Raw genomic sequence first — 20,513 nt, 5'->3', positions numbered from 1 at the left:
GATGAAGAAACAAACAGTTGATGTTCTTCAGTTATTTTTTTAGTTACTTTTTTCAGAAACAGTGATGAACTGCCTGTGATTTTATATATATACGCTGTCTGGCCTAATAAAACCCACAACGTGACTTGAAGTCTAGGAGTCAGCAGATCACTTCTGGCACTAAATATCTCCATGACTTTGGAGAAAACACCACCAACCATTCCTGGCCTTCTAGCACTTATGGTGCCTTTGGGTAAAGTTATGAAACTTCTCTAGGTCGTTCCCTCAACTGCAAACTTATAGAGCTGTACTAGAATCCAAAAAGTAACTGGATCGGTGGGGTTCTCACTTTAAGTAAAGACTCCTGGGCCCACTCCCAGTGATTCAGAATGTCTGGCCTGGAACCCAGGAAGCTAAGTGTTCACCAAGCACCACAAGTGACTGAGATGTGCAGGCGGGCCTCAGCCACACTTGAGAAATTAACTACATGATCTCTAATGTACCAACTGTATAAAAAGATGACATAACAAGATGACATAACTTATTTCAGAAACAAGGTCTTAGGATTTCTGGATCTAGCTCAATGTTCAGGACATAATCTATGTTAAACAAATACTTACAGAGAGTAAGAAAGGAAGGAAGGGAGCTGGTAAAGACAGAAGGGAAGGCAGGGAGGAGGCTAGCTAGCTTACTGGTCATAGTTCTGCCAAGAAACATAAAGAATGACAGTAAAATTAAAACTGTGCAAAACATACATCAGCAGCTAGAAAGCGAAGACCTCAGTCTCTACACACGTACAATTTTAAATACAACATAACCCCCTGTGAAAGTGCAAAGTACTAAGGAGAAAAAAGCAAAAAACAGTACATGGAAGCCAAAAGAATCCTAATGGAAAATTACTGATGACTAAAACTTAGTGACTGTTTTCCCTAGGTAGAAGAGAACAGAATTTTAAGAACTAGGACTTGGAATTGGGACTAAAGTTTGAAGTTACTGGTTAGTCATATGCATAAATTGCATTTGGGGTAATATATGAATTGCAGAAATATTGTTGGCAATATTCCCTTCTGTCCATTTTTTATTTCCATTTTCCCATTCACTTACATTATAATTTTTGAGATGTTTTATCTTCACTTCTGATGATCTTCAAATGTCAATGGCTCTTAACACATTAACTGTAAACAAACACAAAGGAACTTAGGGGAATTCAGATATTTAAGGAACCCTACAGTAAAGTATTCTAAAGTATTCTGTGAAGCCTACAGGGGAGGGAGGGTTGGGAAGAGGCATCATGTTTACTTGCTTTTTTATTTATCTGATGTTCAAAATGTAAAACTATTCTTCTGAATGAAAATGATACTATCCTCTTAATCATCAGGCAAAGAAAAAAAAATCCTATTTTCTGTCAGAAGAAAAAACATTCAAAGCTAGAGAAAATTCTCTCCAAAGATGGACATTCTGAATTCACTAATGTATTGCGTACCTTATCCTTCTCCTGCTCAGCAGTACAGCTGGTCAAGGAAACTCATTTCCTCATCAAGACAACCCAACTGACCTGCCCTGGCACTGCCCTTAACTACCAAGTTTTGCCCTGGAGCTGGGGCACCAGATCGTCAGGTATGATGAGCTCATTATAGCACAGAGACTCTGAAGTTAAAAATGACTTGGGTTCAAATGTCAAACTGCTCTCCCTAATCTTCAGTTTTCTCATCTGTAAAATGGAAACAGTAATACTGTTCATTTTATACAGTTATGAGGATTATATGAGAAAATGCATATAAGGGATTTACCACTATGCCTAGCATATAGTAAGCACTCAATAAATGTTAAGTGCTATTATTTATATTATTATTATTGGGACTGTTGATATTAATACTATTAATTGTTTACTACAACAACTTTCTACCACTTGAAAAGCAAAGCTTATCTCAGATGTTCATATTTTTAGGTACTGCCTTTGGTTAAAATGGAAGAGTATTATCCAATACTAGTAACAGAGGACATTCATATCATATTAAAATTTTATTTTTGACATTTGCTGCATTTCCCGGCTCAACTCAAGAAAATTAAGGCTCATAATCACTAGCCCATCATCAGCCAAAGTTATTACACCTTTTGCTAATATACAACCTCCTAACAAAGGCCTAGGTGAACAACTATTCACTTGCTGTTTTCAGTAATGGCAATTCTGTTAAGGAGATGGATATATTTGTAACCCATGCCTATTAAACCCTATGAGCCCAATGAATAATGCTGTATCAACCCAGAAGAGACTCTTCTACCCTTCTCTATTTATCCCCAAATGATTAAACTCCTCTGTTTGACATTACATGCTTAAAATATTAATATTTAAGTTAGATGACACAAAAATGCATAAAACACTGAATTCCCTGAATTTTCAATCAAACCTTTAGGTTGAAGATGTAAAAATAAACATAAGATACTGGCAAAAGCATTCATAAATTAACATAACCCAAAATGGCCTGCTTTATTTCTCTTATGAAGACCAAAGATTTTGAACTGAAATGAGAGAAAATACCTAAGTGTGACCTGATGCAATATTCTAGGGGGAGATACAACACATGGATACATGGCTTGGAAATGAACGCCAAACTGCAGAGGAGTAATCAGTGTAGGCCATCATCCTCATACCACCACTACTTTACCAGGCAACTCCTTGAGCTCTTCAAATGAAATAACAGCTGATCATTTCTCATCTGATTTCTATTTGCCTTTCTCTTAATCACCTGGCAATTAATAAGTCTATCCCCTTTATGGTCCTAGATTAAGATTATAAAAATCTGGCCCAAGATAATACAAACAAAAAAAGTAAAAAGCTTATAAACTCAAGAGTTTAGAGCATTCCAAGATACAGTTCTCTATTTCGGTCTGCTATGATATATCATCTCTTTCCAAGCATTTTCTATTATGGTCATTGCAGGCAAATCTAAGAATGCCTTTGGCATAAATTAAGTGTTGTACACTCGAACTGAAAAATATTTTCCTTGCTTTAAGATGATTTATTTGTATACGTGGAAGAAGCTGCTGACTATCTCCAATACCCATTCTCTCCTATTCCTTAGAGATAGACCTCCAATGTCCAGCTCAGAATAAAGCCTCCCAGAAGAGACTACGTATCCTAGCCTCCGTTGTGGCTAGGTATGGCCATGGGACTATGATCTGGCCAACTGGATGTAAGCTTAAAGGCGGTATGTGACTTCAAAAAAAGTATTCTTTACATAGAGGAACATGCCTCTCTTCTTCCCTTCCTCCTTCCTTTCAACTAATGAAGATCCAATGGGTAAAGCATTGCAATAGCAATTTCAGTTTTTGAGCTAACACTGGAATGTAACATACACTAAGTCAGAAAGAGTCTGTGTCCTTGATACTTTATATCCACTATATCAGATCTGTATTAACAATCTCCGGGCTTTTACTGTGGGGGGAAAAAAAAACACAAAATATCTGTTTTAAGCCACTGTTAGTTTGATTTTCTGTTATACTCTAAACCTAAATCCTAACTTTAAAAAAATAATAAAGAGTTTTCCAAGTAAGTGTATTTAGGTTTTTTGAAGTGTATAGGTTGAAACATTTTAAAAGTTAATTTTTATTATATTGAAAACATAGCATTTGCCCTTCTTTAATCTAGACTAAGAAGTACTTAAAGAGGTCAAGAGTTAATCACATCCAGTAAAGAGTCTTTGAAAGAAGGAAAGTTCATCAGCAATTACTGCATGGGTACTATGTACTTGGCCAGGAGAAGAATTATGAAGCTTGCTCATTAGTGGTCTATAGTGATGACAACATTGGTACGTATAGAGAAACAAATTAAGAGGGATAAGCACAATCAGTTCTGTGTAATAAAGCTACAGGAAAGGGAATTGAGGTTATTATTTTCATTAAGAGGGCATCTTCTCTAGTCCCTTTAATTTTAAGAACCTTGTATCAATCTTTCATTTTATATAGTTCCGCTTTTAACCTGACTTCCTGTGGAATGCAGGCTTATAAGATCACTCCCTATCCATATCACCTCTCAATAGTTTTAATCCTACCCACTGATTTAACTAAATTATAGAGTAGGCCCAGAGATGGCAAGTGCTTTACCTATTCAAAACTAACTTCCTTTAAAAAGAGAAAATATTCTATACTAATCTAGAGAATGGTCAAGTCCTGAATCACATGCAACCTTTGTCCCTGATGAATTTGAATACAATAGCATTACCTGGCAGCTTTCCAAAATAAACTCACTGCTTACTGAACATCTGTATCTGGGTTATTTCCTTCCCTTGGACATAATCCTTTATCGGTTCAGGTGATGGCCTCCTGGAATTCTTTATAATACTTTTTTAATATGTATGTTACCACTAATGCATCTCATCAAGGATCTATTTTTAAGAAAACCCTAAAACATATATTCTTGATTTGGTGTTCTTTCTTGTAGCTACGAAAGAAAAAAGCTCAGGAAATTTCCAAAAAGCGAGATACAATAAATCCACAAGAGATGACTTTTACCTCTCACTACTTCAGTCAGTATTTTTACAAAAGTGCTAAGTAACAGGCTTATAGTAGTTCTAACACAGACCTTAATCTAGTCCATTTCAACTAATATTGATGGAGTTACTAGGCAACTATCAGGAAAAGACCCAAGACAATGGTTCTCAAACTTCAGCATGCATCAGGATCACCTGGAGGTCTTATTAAAATACAAACTGCGGTCTCCACCCCCAAAGCTTTTGATTCAGTTAGACTTGAGGTAGGCCCAGGAAATCTGTATTTTAACAAATTCCCAAGGGATGCTGATGCTACTGTCCTGGAACTACTGACCTATATTAATAGAAGACTATTGATGATAGCATAAGGAAGAAAGAATAAAACATACACAGGACCCAGTCTCAGCCTTAGTATTAACTTGTATACTTTTGATTGGTAAGTAATTTAAATGTTCTTCCAGAAAGATATATACAATTACTGATTAGTTCACAAGAATATTGGATCTTATCTAACAGAACTTTAAGGTTCTTTTAGGGTCCTGTTATAATGAAACCCAAAATAAGTAATTTTTAGGCTACCAAAATGTTCAATGTCTGATGCAAGGTGTTAATAACAAGGCCAAGGTTGGAGATTCAACCTATTAGCTTCACTTTGTTCTGTACCTATAGTTTCTACCACCAATCAGGCCAGCTGCCTCAGAAGACATGCCAAGAGTCAAAAGGAGTATTGGTAAGAATGTGTGATTGGATACAAATCCATCACCACTACTGAAAAAACAACCTAAAAGGATATTTCCTACTTACATCACCTCTAAGTAACCTTGGGGCTGAAACTAGAAATGAGACCTTATGACAAAATGTATTTTAGAAATCTTAAAAACTCTCCTACCTCTTCAGGCTATAAGTACCATCAAAACTCATAGAAACAGAAATCCAGGATCTACTGTTTTCGAATGATGATAATTTTAAGGAAGACATGCAATTCAAAAATCTAATTAGTTGGAGCTACTTTTTTGATTACATTATGTGCACCTCCCCTCTGATTTTTTTTAATCTAAGTTAAACGTAAATACAGAATGCTCATAAATACTAACGACTATACAGACTAGAAATCAACTGATAACCCAAAATCGTCTGAGACAAACAAGTGGTACCCAGAGTAATTAGAAAATGAGGATATATATATAGGATGAAAGAAATATACATTAAATAAAATGACTGAAAAAATAAATTAGAGAGAAAGAGACCAAAGTAATCAAGACAGATGGAAAATCCGGTAGGCTAAGGAAACAATGTTGTGAAGACGTACAGGAGTGGGCACAGAAAAGATAATGCAGCCAATAAAATAGCTCAGGGTGTCAAGAGGCTTCATGCAAGGGTAACTTCCCAGCTTGAACCTGAAGTTGTGACTTTACAGGCCAAATCCACATAAGAAAACCCTTTTTAATTCTTTGAATAGAAACAGCAAATAAGACAAGTGGGGTGAACATTCAGTCAACATTTCTTTATTCAATCATTCACTGGGCACATATTCAGCACCAGATATATTAGCATGTGATTATGCACTGTAAAAAGTAATCAAAGAAACTCACTTAAGCAGTACATTTTATAACAGTGTACAAAATGGAAAACCAGACTAAGAAGGCAGAATAGTACCAATATAGTATCAAATTCTGCTGTATAACTTCTACAATTCTAAGGCTCAGGCCTACCCTAGCTACCATATCCAGCCTACAGTGTTGTTTTATCAATATCCTACACAAGAATCAGAGCAAAACCAACAAGAAGAAAATTATGGAATACAGCCAGATAAACAGTGTGCTGAAGTGAATTTTTTCACAACTCTCTCTCTCTGTGGGGCAGAACATGTGTGATGAATGGACAATAGCAGGATATACAAGAGCTGCTGAACAGCTCACTGAAGTAGACAATACCAAGCAGGACTCACCAAAGAAAATTACTTTTTTTAAGGATGCAAGATGATGTAATTCCTAATCATATACAGCTGATTAGGAAACTGCTATGTGAATATCATACGAAGAATGAAACTGTTCTTCTGTGACCAAAGATATCAGGCCTATGATGACCTAGAAGGCAAAGCCAGAGCAACGGCAATTCTGAGCTGACTACAGATTTATAGATACATACATAGGCAGTAGATATATAAATATCAAGATTCAATATATGCTTAGTGTGAACTACAGATCCCACAAGAGCTAGTCACCCAACTTAAATGGAGTGTGTCATTTTCCAAAAAACAATGGGCAACCACATAGGTTACAGTACTATTTTTCAGATTTATATTCTTCCTACTTCCCAGAACAGTGTAAAACATTTTACAAATTAACACATTTAAACATAATATTTAAAATGAATTCATCTAACAGAAGTACTTTAAGAAATTAAAGATGAGTATATTACCAACTTCAGTTATAAATCTGACTTAAGTCTTTTGCCAAATTGAAGATGCATTAATAGTTTCCATTTTCAAACAAATAGGAAATATAATTTTTTGCATAAACAATTTTCCTTGGAACTAAACTCAGCAGAAATTTGTTAATCAAATGTGTAAAAGACAATCTGTAACACACTGAACAGTATTATTAACTATTATTCTACAGGAGATATCAAAACAATTTCACAAGGCAATTTCCTAATTGAAAATTTGAAAATGAAAATTTCCTAATTGTATAAAACAAAAGCATAACTACAATTTAAGGGTGAGATTTCTGCAAAAGGCTGAGATAATACAGTTCAAACACCAATATTTTGCTTTATTATAGGCTAACAAAAGTAATAAACTTAATTTGGGTAGCCACTTAACATTGCTTTTATAACCACAGTTGTCCACCCCCGTCCCCCATGTACTAGAATCATCTGTGACTGTTCCCCTAAATTAAGTTTAAAATTAGGCTTTCTAACAAGTGTCTACAATGCAGCTTTTCTATAATGTTGATTAAAGAGAATACCACAAACAGGTGTAATGATTCATGAAATAAAAGATATGAAAGAATTTAGCAGGGTGGACTGTATACAGTAGACAATCAAATGTTATTTTTCCACCTTCTAGAGAAGAGGAATAAAAGCTGGCATTTTCCTGTGAAAGTAGAGTCATACTTATATTTTTGTCTGGAGGGGATGAAGCTAACATACTCTAGTCAAAATTCAAGGAGTTCTTAATTTTCTCAAATTCATATGTAACATAATGTTTCATTAAGAAGTTAAAAATATATATATATATAAACTTTAAAGTTGCTGGACTTTTTTTTTTTTTAGAAAATAATTGTGCTTAAGTGGCACAGGTAGGTACATTAGTTTGTAATACTAACAGACATTTATTTAGTGTAATTGCAAAAATTCATAACAAAGGTTATTATCATCAAGTATTATCATTAAGATAAAGAATTTTAGAGCTCCCAAGGACCTTACAGGTTTTCTAGATCAACCCCCTTATTTCAAAAGATGAAAAAACTGCAGACTGGAAAGGTTAAATGATACAGGCCAAATCACTAGCTGAGCCTAGGACTTTAAAAGAGCCTGAGCCTCCTGACTTCCAGTACTTTCTTTCTAACAACACTATGCTGCCTCCTGTGGTTCCAAATCCTCTCCCTTGGATGAGATTACTAGTTGCCTCATTTTTGTTCTTTACACTCTATCCTGAGCCATAGTTGTCATTCGTAATTCTCCCATAAAATTGTAATTTTCCAACCTGTTTTCTGAATGATCTTACAGCTGAGTGTAAATCCCCAGCTTTCTAAATTTCCAAGTAATAAACATAAACTTAAAAAATACTTAAAACAAATGTACGCTGTACATAATCAAACACAAAGAAAAATTCTTCTCTCCTGGATAACTCAATATACAAATTAAAAAAAAAAACATTTATTAAGCACCTCTGACAGGCAGGGTCTCTGTTTAATGCTGGTGATATGAAGATGAATACGATCCTTGTCCTCAAGTAGCTTATAGCCTAGTAGAGAAGACAATTAAACCAACAATTACACTGTGCTTGTTAAGGACTCTGAAAACAGTGTGGGCAGGTTGCTATGAACGCATTTAGGAGAATCTAATTTAGAACGGTGGGATCAGCTAATGATTTCTCAATGAGTTCCCGAACAGCCACAGGAAAAAAAATGGCAGTATCACCCATATCTAGCAGAATCCAAAATGAATTAGAAGACACAGAGCAACTTCAATTTATTCACAGGAAAAAGTGAAAATAGTGTTTTCACAGCGGTTTAGTATCTAATAACTCTCTAATAACAACTAGACTATTTTTCAATGGAAAAGAACCTGATTTCATTGTGGCCATATAACAAATACAGGTCTTCCAATTATTTCTTAATAAAATTTTAAATCATTATTTTAAAACCAAAGGAAAAAACTGCGTCTGAAACACGTGTAGTTAACATTCACAACAGCTCTCTGCAAAGCTGCATAGTAAAGTCCTCCTCAAAATCCCATCTGGTACAAGAGAAATAACCTGGAGAACCGGTAGCCCAAGAAGGAAGAAAACTACCGCTCATTAGTTACTCGGGAATAATGACTTTCAGCTGCAAGATTCAGACCAGAGAAGCACAGTGGTGGGTATTTTTACTTACATTTTAAAGCAAAGGGGGGGGCGGGGGTGGAGATCAGAATGTAAGGAAAATAGTAAAAGAGATAAGTGAAGCGAAGGGAAAGAGACGAAAGAGTCGGCAAGAAACCAAAAAGCAAAGACTTAAAGACGAATGGAGAAAACACTGGAGGATGATTCTGGAAAGAGTGGTCAAGAGAGAAAGGCAGGGAGGAAATGGGGGAAGGGCTATAAAAAAATGAATTAAGAAGTAATGAAAGATTAGAGAATGTAATGAACCGGGGCTTCCCCAACCGCGGATAAAACGACCTCGGAATACAAAAGGTAGAGGAGCCGAAAAAGCAGCAGTGAGTTTTAACCTCCTCTTTCCCAGCCTCTAACCCCCAGAGAGGGAGAAAGAAGACGTTCCCAGTCCTAGGGAAGGAATTCCGGCGCAGTCTTCTGGAACCAGAGGCGGCGAGCTGGGGCACCATCCAACGAGGCCCCGGCCCCTCTTCATCCCCCTCGGACGCTGGGCAAGGCCCTGGGCGTCCCGGTTACCTGGACAGGGAATCCACGCTGGGTGGCCGTGCTACTGCCGGCTGGGAGCCAAGACTCTCGCAACTCGAGCTCTTCTCCATGGCGCGGCGGAGGCAGCGGGAGAGAAAGCCTGCAGCGACCTCCGCGGCTGCCGGGCTGGAGAAACGGAGGGCGGAGTGCGACTGGCAGGGGCCGCGGTCAGGCCCGCGCCGGCCCAGGAGGGAGACCGGAAGCGGCCATGTTCCCCCAGCTTGCACCGCGCGCGGGGGCTGCCGGGGAGCCGGAGGACCCCGCGGCGCCCTCAGACGCCCGCCCCCCACGCGCCACGCACGCTGTGACCCCCAGCGCCCCCACGCGTCGCGCCAGCTGTGTCCGCCGTGCCTCCGCTGGTCGATGGGAAAGTGAGGGGGCGGCACCGGAGGGGAGGGGATTCCGTGAGGCAGGAGGGACCAGGGCTGCGGAAGGAGGGGACATTTTAAAAATAAGAGAGAGGAAACAGGGAATGTTACGAACGAGCGTCTGAAGAGAAGAAAGAGACAAGGACCTTAAGGACTGGGAAGATTGTGACAGGAATGTGGAGGTCAGGGAGAGTGGGAGGACAGAGTAATAAAGGAACGTGGGCAAACAGTAGGATGAGGGGCAGAGGGACTTGGGGAATGAGGAAGGGAGGAAGAGAACATAGGGACGCGTAAAGGATAAGGATGTGAGAGATGAAATGGCAAAATGTTCACCGGATTAGGGGCTGAAAATAATGATTAAATAGTTGTTCATTAAATCATAAAGGCTGCTTTAGAGTTAGTCATGCATTCAAATCCTGCCTCTGCCAGTTATTTGCAGTGTAATTCAAGGCATGGAACATCAGCTTCCTTATCTTTAAAATAGGAATAATAATAGCTTCAGAGATTAAATGAGTTAATACATGTTAAATGCTTAAAATAATGCTTGATACATAGAAAATACTCAAATGTAAGTAGTATTACTACTGTCTCCGTAGGGGTTGTTAGGATGGAATGGACTAATGTATATCAACAGTTTCTAAAACAACTTCAAAAATGGTGGCTGTAGGAGAGGAAGATGTAGGAAGCAGGGCTGAGAAGTAAGCAAGTGATTGGTATGGGAAGGGTAATAGGGAAAGTATAAAACAGGTAGAGAAAAAGTTAATGTTCATTCTATTTCCGTTGCAGCCCTGGCCCAGCATTGTAGAAAGGGCGCTAGAACAGAAGCTGAAACTTTCAGTCCTACTGTGAGTTGGATTAAAGTCTCTGTGGTCTGGAAGTGTCTGAAGGGGAAAATCACTTTTGGCATTAATCCATTGTCCACACAAAAACAGTATGAAAGAGGAAATGGGGAAGGAACTGTTAATTGTGTGAAAACATTAGACACATATACTGTTGGATGCAGTGGTGTTGGACAGAGGGCAAACTTTTAGTAATCTTTCCCTGTCCTCTCAAATTCCCAAGCAGGGCAGGAAGGGAGGGTAGAGGGATAGAACTGTGATAAGAGAACCAGAACTGGGTGAAGGAGAAATGCTTATGCTGGTGATTTTCTGTTACAGAGGACAAAGGAATGCCATAGGAAGGATACATAAAAGAATTTTTCTGATAGAGACTGAATCCCAATCACCTTGTGTATGTGGCATAAAAATATGCAAAGATTATTTCTGAAAAACTTAAGACAATGAGTTTTTTTTAAAAAAAAACACTTCCTTGCTAGGATAAATAGAATTATGTTGATTTAAACTATATTTAATTTATACTGACAACTGATGTTTTTAAGAAAATCTTAAAGTATAGGGCCAGTGCAATTGAAATATTAACTTGCAAGTACCTTCCCCAGAGGAACAACTAGCCTAGTTGTGTTCAGTATAAACTATAGTACCTATTACAATGAATGAATATGTGTTTAAGCAGAAAGACGTGGCCTTTCTGTTCCATTCTCCAGCTTGGCAGGGACAGGATGGTAACTGATGGGTTTTATTTCTATAATTTTTTTTTTTGGGGGGGGTACGCGGGCCTCTCACTGTTGTGGCCTCTCCCGTTGCGGAGCACAGGCTCCGGACGCGCAGGCTCAGCGGCCATGGCTCGCGGGCCTAGCCGCTCCGCGGCATGTGGGATCTTCCCAGACCGGAGCACGAACCTGTGTCCCCTGCATCTGCAGGCGGACTCTCAACCACTGCGCCACCAGGGAAGCCCATTTCTATAACTTTTAAAGAGAGCTGTACTCCTCTGGTAGGCAGAGAGAATAGGTAGTCAGGAACACTTGACAAGAGTAAACATCTACAGTGATTCATTAAAAAAATATTGCTTCTCCATCCCTACCTGCCTTCCAAAATGCTGGCTCACTGTCATCTGATACCTTGACATAGATTTTCCAAGCTAAGTTTAGTAGAAACTGATGAATTCTTGAACGGGAGACCCATGTACTTTCTACTACCCAGTTCATTTTTAGCACTGTGTTAATAGAGCACTTGAAACCATCTGCCTGATGATGTAATAATTTGTATATGAGTCTATTTGATGATTAATAAAGCACAGTAATGTTAAGTGTACAGACTTTGGAACCAGAAAAATCTGAATTGGAATACTGATTCTGTCACTTACTTGCTCTGTGATTTTGATTAAGATGCTTCACCAAGACTCAGTTTTCTCATTTCTAATATGGCATTAAAAATACCCATATAATGGGTTGTTTTTCTCTACATAGAATTTGTTGCATAGTATCCTTTCCACAGATAAAAACTATAAACTCGGGGCTTCCCTGGTGGCGCAGTGGTTGAGAGTCCGCCTGCCGATGCAGGGGACGCGGGTTTGTGCCCCGGTATAAAAACTCAGACATATGCAATTTCATTCCTGGGTGTATAGCTGAAAGAAACAAAAACACTAATTTGAAGATACATACACCCAATGTTCATAGCAACATTATTTACAATTGCAAAGATATGGCAGCAACCTAAGGGTCCATCAACAGATAAACAGATAAAGAAGATGTGGTGTACACACACACACACACACACACACACACACACACACACTCACACACACAAAATGTAATACTATTCAGCCATAAAAAAGGATGAGATTTTGCCATTTCAGCAACATGGATGACTTGCAGGGCATTATGCTAAGTGAAATAAGTCAGATGGTGAAAGACAAATACTGTATGATATCACATATATGTGGAATCTAAAAAATACAACAAACTAGTGAGTAAAACAACAAAAGAAGCAGACTCAGATATAGAGAACAAATTCGTTGTTGGTTATCATTGGGGAGAGGGGCAATAGGAGTAGGGGAAAAGGGGGTTATTATGAGATTATATGAAATCATCTGCGTGAAACTTTTGAAAATTGTAAAGCACTATAGAATTTTAAAAATCATTCAATAAAAACAAATTTTTTTTAAAAACCCTATTTTGATTTGAATAACATAAAGGCAGAATGCAAGCAGCTCAGATAAAAAACCTACTACTCTTCCAGTTAAAAGAACTGAAGCAAGATTTGAGTTGTTACCCACTACAAGCAAAACAAAATCTTCAGTTTGTTTCAAACCAAGTTAATTTCTTGCTAAACAAAAGCATCGGTACTTTGCAGAGAAATAAAACAGAATCCAGAGACTCTAAAACAACATTCATAAATGCCAAACACACAATTCAGAATTACTTGACATTAAAAGTACCAAGAAAGTGAGACCTAGTGTCAAAGGAAAAAGTAAAGAGAAGCTAAATTCCAGATGACAAAAATGTTGGGATTATTAGACAATGACTTCAAAGCAGCTAATACTGAACTATGTTCAATGAAATAAAAGACAATATACTTGTAATCAATGAAAAGATAGTAAAACTCAGCAGAGGAATCAAATATAAAAGATTCAAATGGAAATTTTAAGAAAAATACAGTCCCTGAAATAAAAAGATTCACTGGCTGGGCCTAACAGCAGAATGGACTTAACAGAGAAAAATGCCAGAAATCAATAGAAATTATCCAATATGAAAAAGCATGAGGAAAAAATATTAACAGAGCCCAAGGGACATGTAGGACAATATCAAAAGGTCTAATATACAAAGAATTGGAGCCCAGAAGAAGTAGAAAAAATTAGAGAAAACTATTTAAAGAAACTAGCTAAAAAAACTTACCAAAATTTGACCAACAACATAAATTTACAGATTCAAGCTGCTCAGAAAACATAAAATGGGATAAATTCAAAGAAAACTATGCCTAGACACATCATAATTAAACTGCTGAAAACCAAAACAAATCTTAAAAGCAGCTACAGAAAAATGACACATTACATATAGGGAACCACAATTCTAAGGGTCACAGGTTTCCCAGCAAATATTATGAGTGATAGAAAACAGCAGAGCAAAATCTTTAGAGTGTTTAAAGAAAAAAAAAAGGTAAAACTACATATATATATATATATATATATATATATATATATATATATGTCTCTTACAGAAACATCTTTCAAGGATGATGGTGCAATGAAGACATTTTTAGATGAAGGACATTAAGAGAATGTGTTGCCAGCAGACACACACGACAAGATACACTAAAGGAAATTCTTCAGGCTAAAGAGAAATGATACCAAGGGAAACTTGGGCATTCAGGATGAAGATTAATAATGGGAACTATCTGGATAAATATAAAAGACTGTTTTCCCTTTTAATTTCTTTAAAATACATAATACTTTTTAAAGCAAAACTTACAGCATTTTCTGGTGGAGTTTGTAATGCATGTAGATGTAATATATATGAAAATCAGAGCATAAAGGCTGTCAAGGGTTCATTGTAAATAGAACTATGTAATTGCAAAGTTTCTGTATTTTCCATAAAGTGGTTCAAATAATTCTAAAGAATCTTATTGTTAAGGTACTATTATTATCCCTATTTTACAGAGTAAATATTTCTGAAGCTTTGTAAGTTTAAATATTTCAAGATCACCTGAAGTACAATTTAAGTCTACTTAACTCTGATGCCTATCTTCTTAATCACTGTGCTGTGCTTCTTCATGAATAATTCATATAATCCTCACAACAAGCCTTTGAGTTAAATGCTCATTGAGGATTGGTAACAAAATTTCCTTTGCTTAGTATACTTCTATAAACTTCTTGGTCCAATTCTTCTTTGCTCTGGAAGTCCCCTAAAATTAATGACTCTCCCCCAGCTTTCCAGGAGGCAAATGGGATCAGCAAATTATACTAGTATTCTTCATTAAATCATTCTACAATTTTTTCTAAGAAAGCTGTATTTCACAAGTTTATCACAACAATACAGTATGCCTGCAAAATTCTTATAAGAATTCTCTCTCTCAGCACTCTTACTATTTAATATTGCTTGTAAAGAGCAGAGAGCATGTAGCATATTAACCCCTAACCTCCAACCCACCCATGGAATTGTGATTAGATCCTGTCAGACCAAATCATTTCCACCACAAAGAAAGTAATAAAAAGGGTCGGACTCCCAATTCTTGACAAAATGGTGAACTAACATGGACTCTGTCTTCCTCCTCCAACTCAACACTTGTAGTCATGCAGGAGCAGGAAGGAGATTGGGGGGCCTGAGAAAATAAAAAACTGTGAGAAGTCCTTTGAGAAAGAGAAGGTGACTGGCTTTCAGTGCACCGAGAATAGCAGTCCCTATGAAAAGTGAGGGGAAAAAAATTAGATGTGTTTTTTTTCCTGCACATTACAAGTGGGTCACTGTCTTCCAGGCATTTCTGCAAGGCAGAAAATATGTGTTAGGCTAGCATCAAGAAATGGCAATGTTTTCCTGGATGTGAATTCAAAACCACGGACAACAATATCCAGAGTACTTTAAGAATACATAAAGAGTACTTACCGATCAACAACAGAAAGTCAAATAATCCTATTACAAAATGGGCAAAGGACTTGAATAGACATTTCTCCAAAGATGATATACAAATGGCCAACAAGCATATGAAAAAGACCCCTCAAGGTCACTAATTACTGGAGAACTGCAAATCAAAACCATAATGAGGGCTTCCCTGGTGGCGCAGTGGTTGAGAATCTGCCTGCTAATGCAGGGGACACGGTTTCCAGCCCTGGTCTGGGAGGATCCCACATGCTGTGGAGCAACTAGGCCCATGAGCCACAACTACTGATCCTGCGTGTCTGAAGCCTGTGCTCTGCAACAAGAGAGGCCGCGCACCGCGATGAAGAGTGGCCCCAGCTTGCCACAACTAGAGAAAGCCCTCGCACAGAAACGAAGACCCAACACAGCAAAAATAAATTAAAAAATTAAAAAAAAAAAAACCATAATGAGATTCTGCTTCATACCCATTAAGATGGCTACTATCAAAATCTCCCCCAAATAACAAATATTGGTAAGGATATGGAGAAATTGAAACCCTGTGCAATATTGGTGGGGTTTAAAATGATTCAACTTCTGTAGAGAACAGTATTGGAGGTTCCTCAAAAAATTGAATCTAGAACTACTGTACCATATGATCCAGCATCCCACTTCTGGGTATATATGCAAAGGAATTTAAAGCAAGATCTCAAAGATATATTTGTACACCTATGTTCATAGCGGCAATATTCACAATAGCCAAGAGGCAGAAGCAACCCAAATGCCCATCGACAGATGAATGGATAAACAACTGTGGTATATATAGTCAACGGAATATTATTTAGACTTAAAAAGGAAGGGAGGGGGCTTCCCTGGTGGCGCAGTGGTTGAGGGTCTGCCTGCCGATGCGGGGGACGCGGGTTCGTGCCCCCGTCCGGGGGGATCCCACATGCCGAGGAGCGGCTGGGCCCGTGGGCCATGGCTGCTGGGCCTGCCCGTTCGGAGCCTGTGCTCCGCAACGGGAGAGGCCACAGCAGTGAGAGAGGCCCGCGTACCGCAAAAAAATAATAATAATAAAATTAAATTTAATTTAATTTAAAAAAAGGAAGGGAGTCACATGCTACAACATGGATGAAACTTGAAGACACTATGCTAAGTGAAATAAGCCAGTTGCAAAAAGACAAATACTGTATGATTCCACTTAAATGAGGTAAATAAAGTAGTCACACTCTTAGAAACAGAAAGTAGAATGGTGATTGCCAGGGGCTGGGAGGGATGGGGAAAAGGGAATCGTTCAATAGGTATAGAGTTTCAGTTTTGCAAGATGAAAATATTTCTAGACATCTGTTGCACAATGAGGTACATATAGTTAACACTACTTAAAAGTGGTTAAGATAGTAAATTTTATGTTATATATTTTTTACCAGAAAAAATAGATAAATAAAAATAGGATTACCATATGATCCAGCAATTCCACTTGTGGGTATATATTCAAAAGAATTAATAGTATGGCCATTATTTACCTTTACAATAATGATTCAGAAGTTGCACAGTTGAATTCAGCTCCTGTCTGATGGGCCAGAATTTAGTCACAGACCACACCTACTGCAAGAGAAGCATAGAAGTATAAGGTTTAAATATGTGCCTCTACTCATTTTCTATTTTTGTGTAACAGATAATCACAAATTCAGTAGCGTAACCTGACACATATTTATTATTTCACAGTTTTTGTGGATCAGGAGTCTTAGCAATATTTCACTGGATCCTCTGCGCAGGATCTCACCAGGTTGAAATGAAGGTGTTGGCTGGGCTCTCTTCTCATCTGGAGGCTTGACTGGAACAATCTGCTTCCAAGCTAATTCAGGTTCAGGTTCTTGCAAAATACCTGCACCTTTACCATGTAATGCAATCTAATCACAGGAGTGAAATCCCATCACATTCACAAATCCTTCCGTACTCAGGGTGAGGGGTTATACAGGGTATGTACACTAGTGTTAAGAATCTTGTGGGTGATCTTAGAATTCTGTCTATTTTGCCTGTTTGTCCAACTAAAAAAAATTTTTTTTTAATTGTGGAAGAAGCAGGAAATGGATATTGGGGACAACTAATAGTTTCTAATACAATCCACCCTTTTGGTAACCCCCAAACCTGTGTACTCTCTTTTAATAACACACAGAACATGTTTCTTTTCCTAATGTAATCTCATTCGTAACTCTATACAGCTCAAGGTCCTCTACTTGTGGGTGAAATGCATTCCTCTTCATCATTTCCGGATATGGCTTCCTGTGGTCTGGCATCCTATAAGATTTTTTAAAAGTATTATATGCACCTCTCCACTCACACATACACATACCCATTATATTATGGTGGATCAGGAAAGGATAACTACAATAAAAACTCACATTCAGAAGAGGAAAGGATGGGAAATAGTCACAGATCTACAGAAATCATGAAATCCTGCTGGGTAGAAATTGTAAAGAACCCTCATTTTAAAAATGGGGTAAACTTCTAGTTTAGCTCATTTGACATCCTGTATTTCTCTACTCTTGAAGGAATATCTTTCTTCATTATCCTCCATGGCCTTTAGCTTTGCCTTCTTGGAAGTTTTTCTTTGTCCACTATGCTATATGACACATTTGAAGTGGGTATTGGAGAGAATTAATTTTTGGGTGAAGGTGGAGAGTGTTTCACAATTTTTGCAGCCATCTTTCTGTTACAGGTTTGGAGACCTTCAGGTTGATTTAGCAGTCAAATAATCATAAGCTTCTAGAACAGACTTGGAACTTCTTTGCCAATATAATTCCCTCAAAACTTAGGCTTCAAGTTTTTGTGTATGGTCAGTTCTCTATATATAAACCACATCCAAAGATTTTTGTTGGAATAGTTTAATACCCGAGAAGTCTGTGTTCTCTTCACTTGCCTCTGCGCTAAAAACATTTAAAGCAGAATTAGTTGCCTATTTGCAAGGAGGCTCTGAGGCTTTCTAACTGAAAGGAAAAGCACTAAGCAGAGAGGCTGACACCCAGCAGTAGCTCAATAAATGCAATTGGCCTCTGCATTATTAAAAAAATGCCACATCATATGATACAGAAAACAAATGGCTAGAGTTAGGGGACAAGGACATTTGTTATTTATAATACTGGAAAGCTGGAAGCCAGGACTTGACCTACAGTAGGAGACAGGCTAAATAAATCAACAGCACATCCATATGATGGGCTATTATACGGCTTTTAAAAATGCTGTTTAAAGATAAATTAGTGGAATGGGAAAATTCTCTTAACAATTAGCAAATAAAGAAAGAGAAAATGTATAAATAGCACAATACCAATGATGTAAAAATAATATATACCTTTATATATGCATGTGCATTTCATCTTTGGAAGATACACGCAAATTATAATCTTAATTTCTGGGTGGTGAAATTTTAAGTTTTTTTCATCTCTTCTGTATATTTCACTCTACAGTAGGTCCCCTACATACGAACCTTCAAGCTGCAAACTTTCAAAGATGTGAATGTGTGTTCGCTGGCTCAATGCCAGCCCCTGTATGCCAGCTGTTGTACTGTACTGTACTTTTCAAGGTACTGTACAGTAAGATTAAAAATGTTTTCTTTAATAAAAAAAGGAATTAGTTGCCTATACAGTTGTGATAAGGGTGAATGAGTAGCCTCTAGGCAGGGCCTTCAGGAATGGTTCTCAGAATGACATAGCTAAATAGGCTTTCCAAGGGAACAAGCGTTAGCAGTATGCTAATATGAAGAAAGTGGGGAATTGGGATGCTGCCATAGGAACCGGTTACTATATACAATCCAGAGATCAAGAAACAAATACCGTCTAGGCTAGCAATCGGCCAAAACAGAAAATAAATGGCCTCTACCCTCACTTCCATTTTTCAAGTTTTTTGTGAATGCATCTAATTGACTGAATTGAGTTCATATTCAGAATCCTACATACAGGAAGTCTGAAAATTCTATTTTGTAATTTTGCAGCCTCTGCCATTCTGGAAGATACTTTGAAAAGTGGCTAACATACATTCTGGGTGCCAATCCACTATATCCACTACAATTTATACCTTTGGCTATTCTACTTTCATAAACACGATTCTGTTGAGACTTAAACTCCCAAATAACAATTGCAACCGTAACATTCTTCCAGCCACAATGAAACTAGCCTTTATACAGATTAAAACACACTTACTCCCAAAAGAGGAAACCCAAAGTCTCATCAGTCTCTACAGCTATTTCTGAGTGATGTTTATTCCTTTTCTCCTTAAATCACATCCCCAGCACAATATCCTGTAATTCAAGGATTGAATAATAAAAGTAACCACTCATACTATATAAAGTAGTAGGGGAAATGTAAATAAATGAGTAAAGAAAATAAAGACATAGTAGCACAAGGAAGAAAAGAGCTATCATAATCCTAATTTCCACAATTTATCACAAAGCCTTTGATTGGCACTTACAATTATTTTTTCCAGCACTTCTTCCATTTTTCCTTTATCCTCGTTTAGCACCTTAGATAGTTGGGGTTCTTTGCCTTTTTAGGTGATTCAAATCTTTGTTACAGAGAGATATGAATACATGGAATTCCTGCATGTATTGTGTTGCTATGGTTTTTATTATCTTTTACCATTGGATATAGCAATTAAGGAAGGTACTTCCAGAAGTTCTCCTAGGTTCTAAATATATTTTCTTGCCTTCATAATGTAGCAGCAACTCCCATTTCCACTTGACAATCAGGATCAATCACTTATTGATTCAGTAACTCACCTTCTTACCTGTTAATTCAGTAACCCCAAGACCTCAAAATAGTCTGATGGCAATCTTGACTTCCACTTTGGTGAGACCACTGTTATGTCCCCTCATGAAATATCCCTTGGGTATTAATACCTCTAGGCCAGCAAAGCACAAATGGCATATGGAAGCAAACATTATTCAAATAGGTAGTTAGGTATAATAGTAAGTGAACCCACTCTCACTTCCACACCTTGAGTTACAGACCCAAGTGTGTTTGTGAGGGAAACTGCACCATATATTGGAAGCTGTATTAGAGGATGTGACATAACTGAGTCTTCAATATATACACTATACTATAATAATAATATCAGCTTCTTCTGGGTGATAGGCACATGGTAATACCTGT

General features: G+C 37.6%; 1 protein-coding gene across 3 annotated transcripts in view; it reads right to left on the bottom strand.

Moving 5' to 3' along the window:
• MTMR2 (myotubularin related protein 2) overlaps positions 1 to 9,665 on the bottom strand; it is a gene marked incomplete at its 5' end in the record, with an annotated part of 107,879 nt that extends 98,214 nt beyond the window's left edge. Inside the window, 2 exons of one of the 3 annotated variants that reach the window (XM_082844845.1) lie at positions 8,363 to 8,439; positions 9,586 to 9,646. Coding sequence is in view for 1 of the 3 variants with exons in the window: in XM_082844843.1 (XP_082700969.1) it covers positions 9,586 to 9,665 (80 nt within the window). Of the gene's footprint in view, positions 1 to 1,083; positions 1,155 to 8,362; positions 8,535 to 9,585 lie in introns of those variants that run through there. The other 2 variants (XM_082844844.1, XM_082844843.1) reach the window with 2 other exon arrangements.
• Positions 9,666 to 20,513: the final 10,848 nt, after the last annotated feature.

This window comes from Leucopleurus acutus, assembly GCF_964270905.1.
Source record: "Leucopleurus acutus genome assembly, chromosome: 8".
NCBI classification, from domain to species: Eukaryota; Metazoa; Chordata; class Mammalia; order Artiodactyla; family Delphinidae; genus Leucopleurus; species Leucopleurus acutus.
The sequence above is the reverse complement of the archived record's forward strand: the minus strand, read 5'-3'. Positions and strand labels throughout refer to the sequence as shown.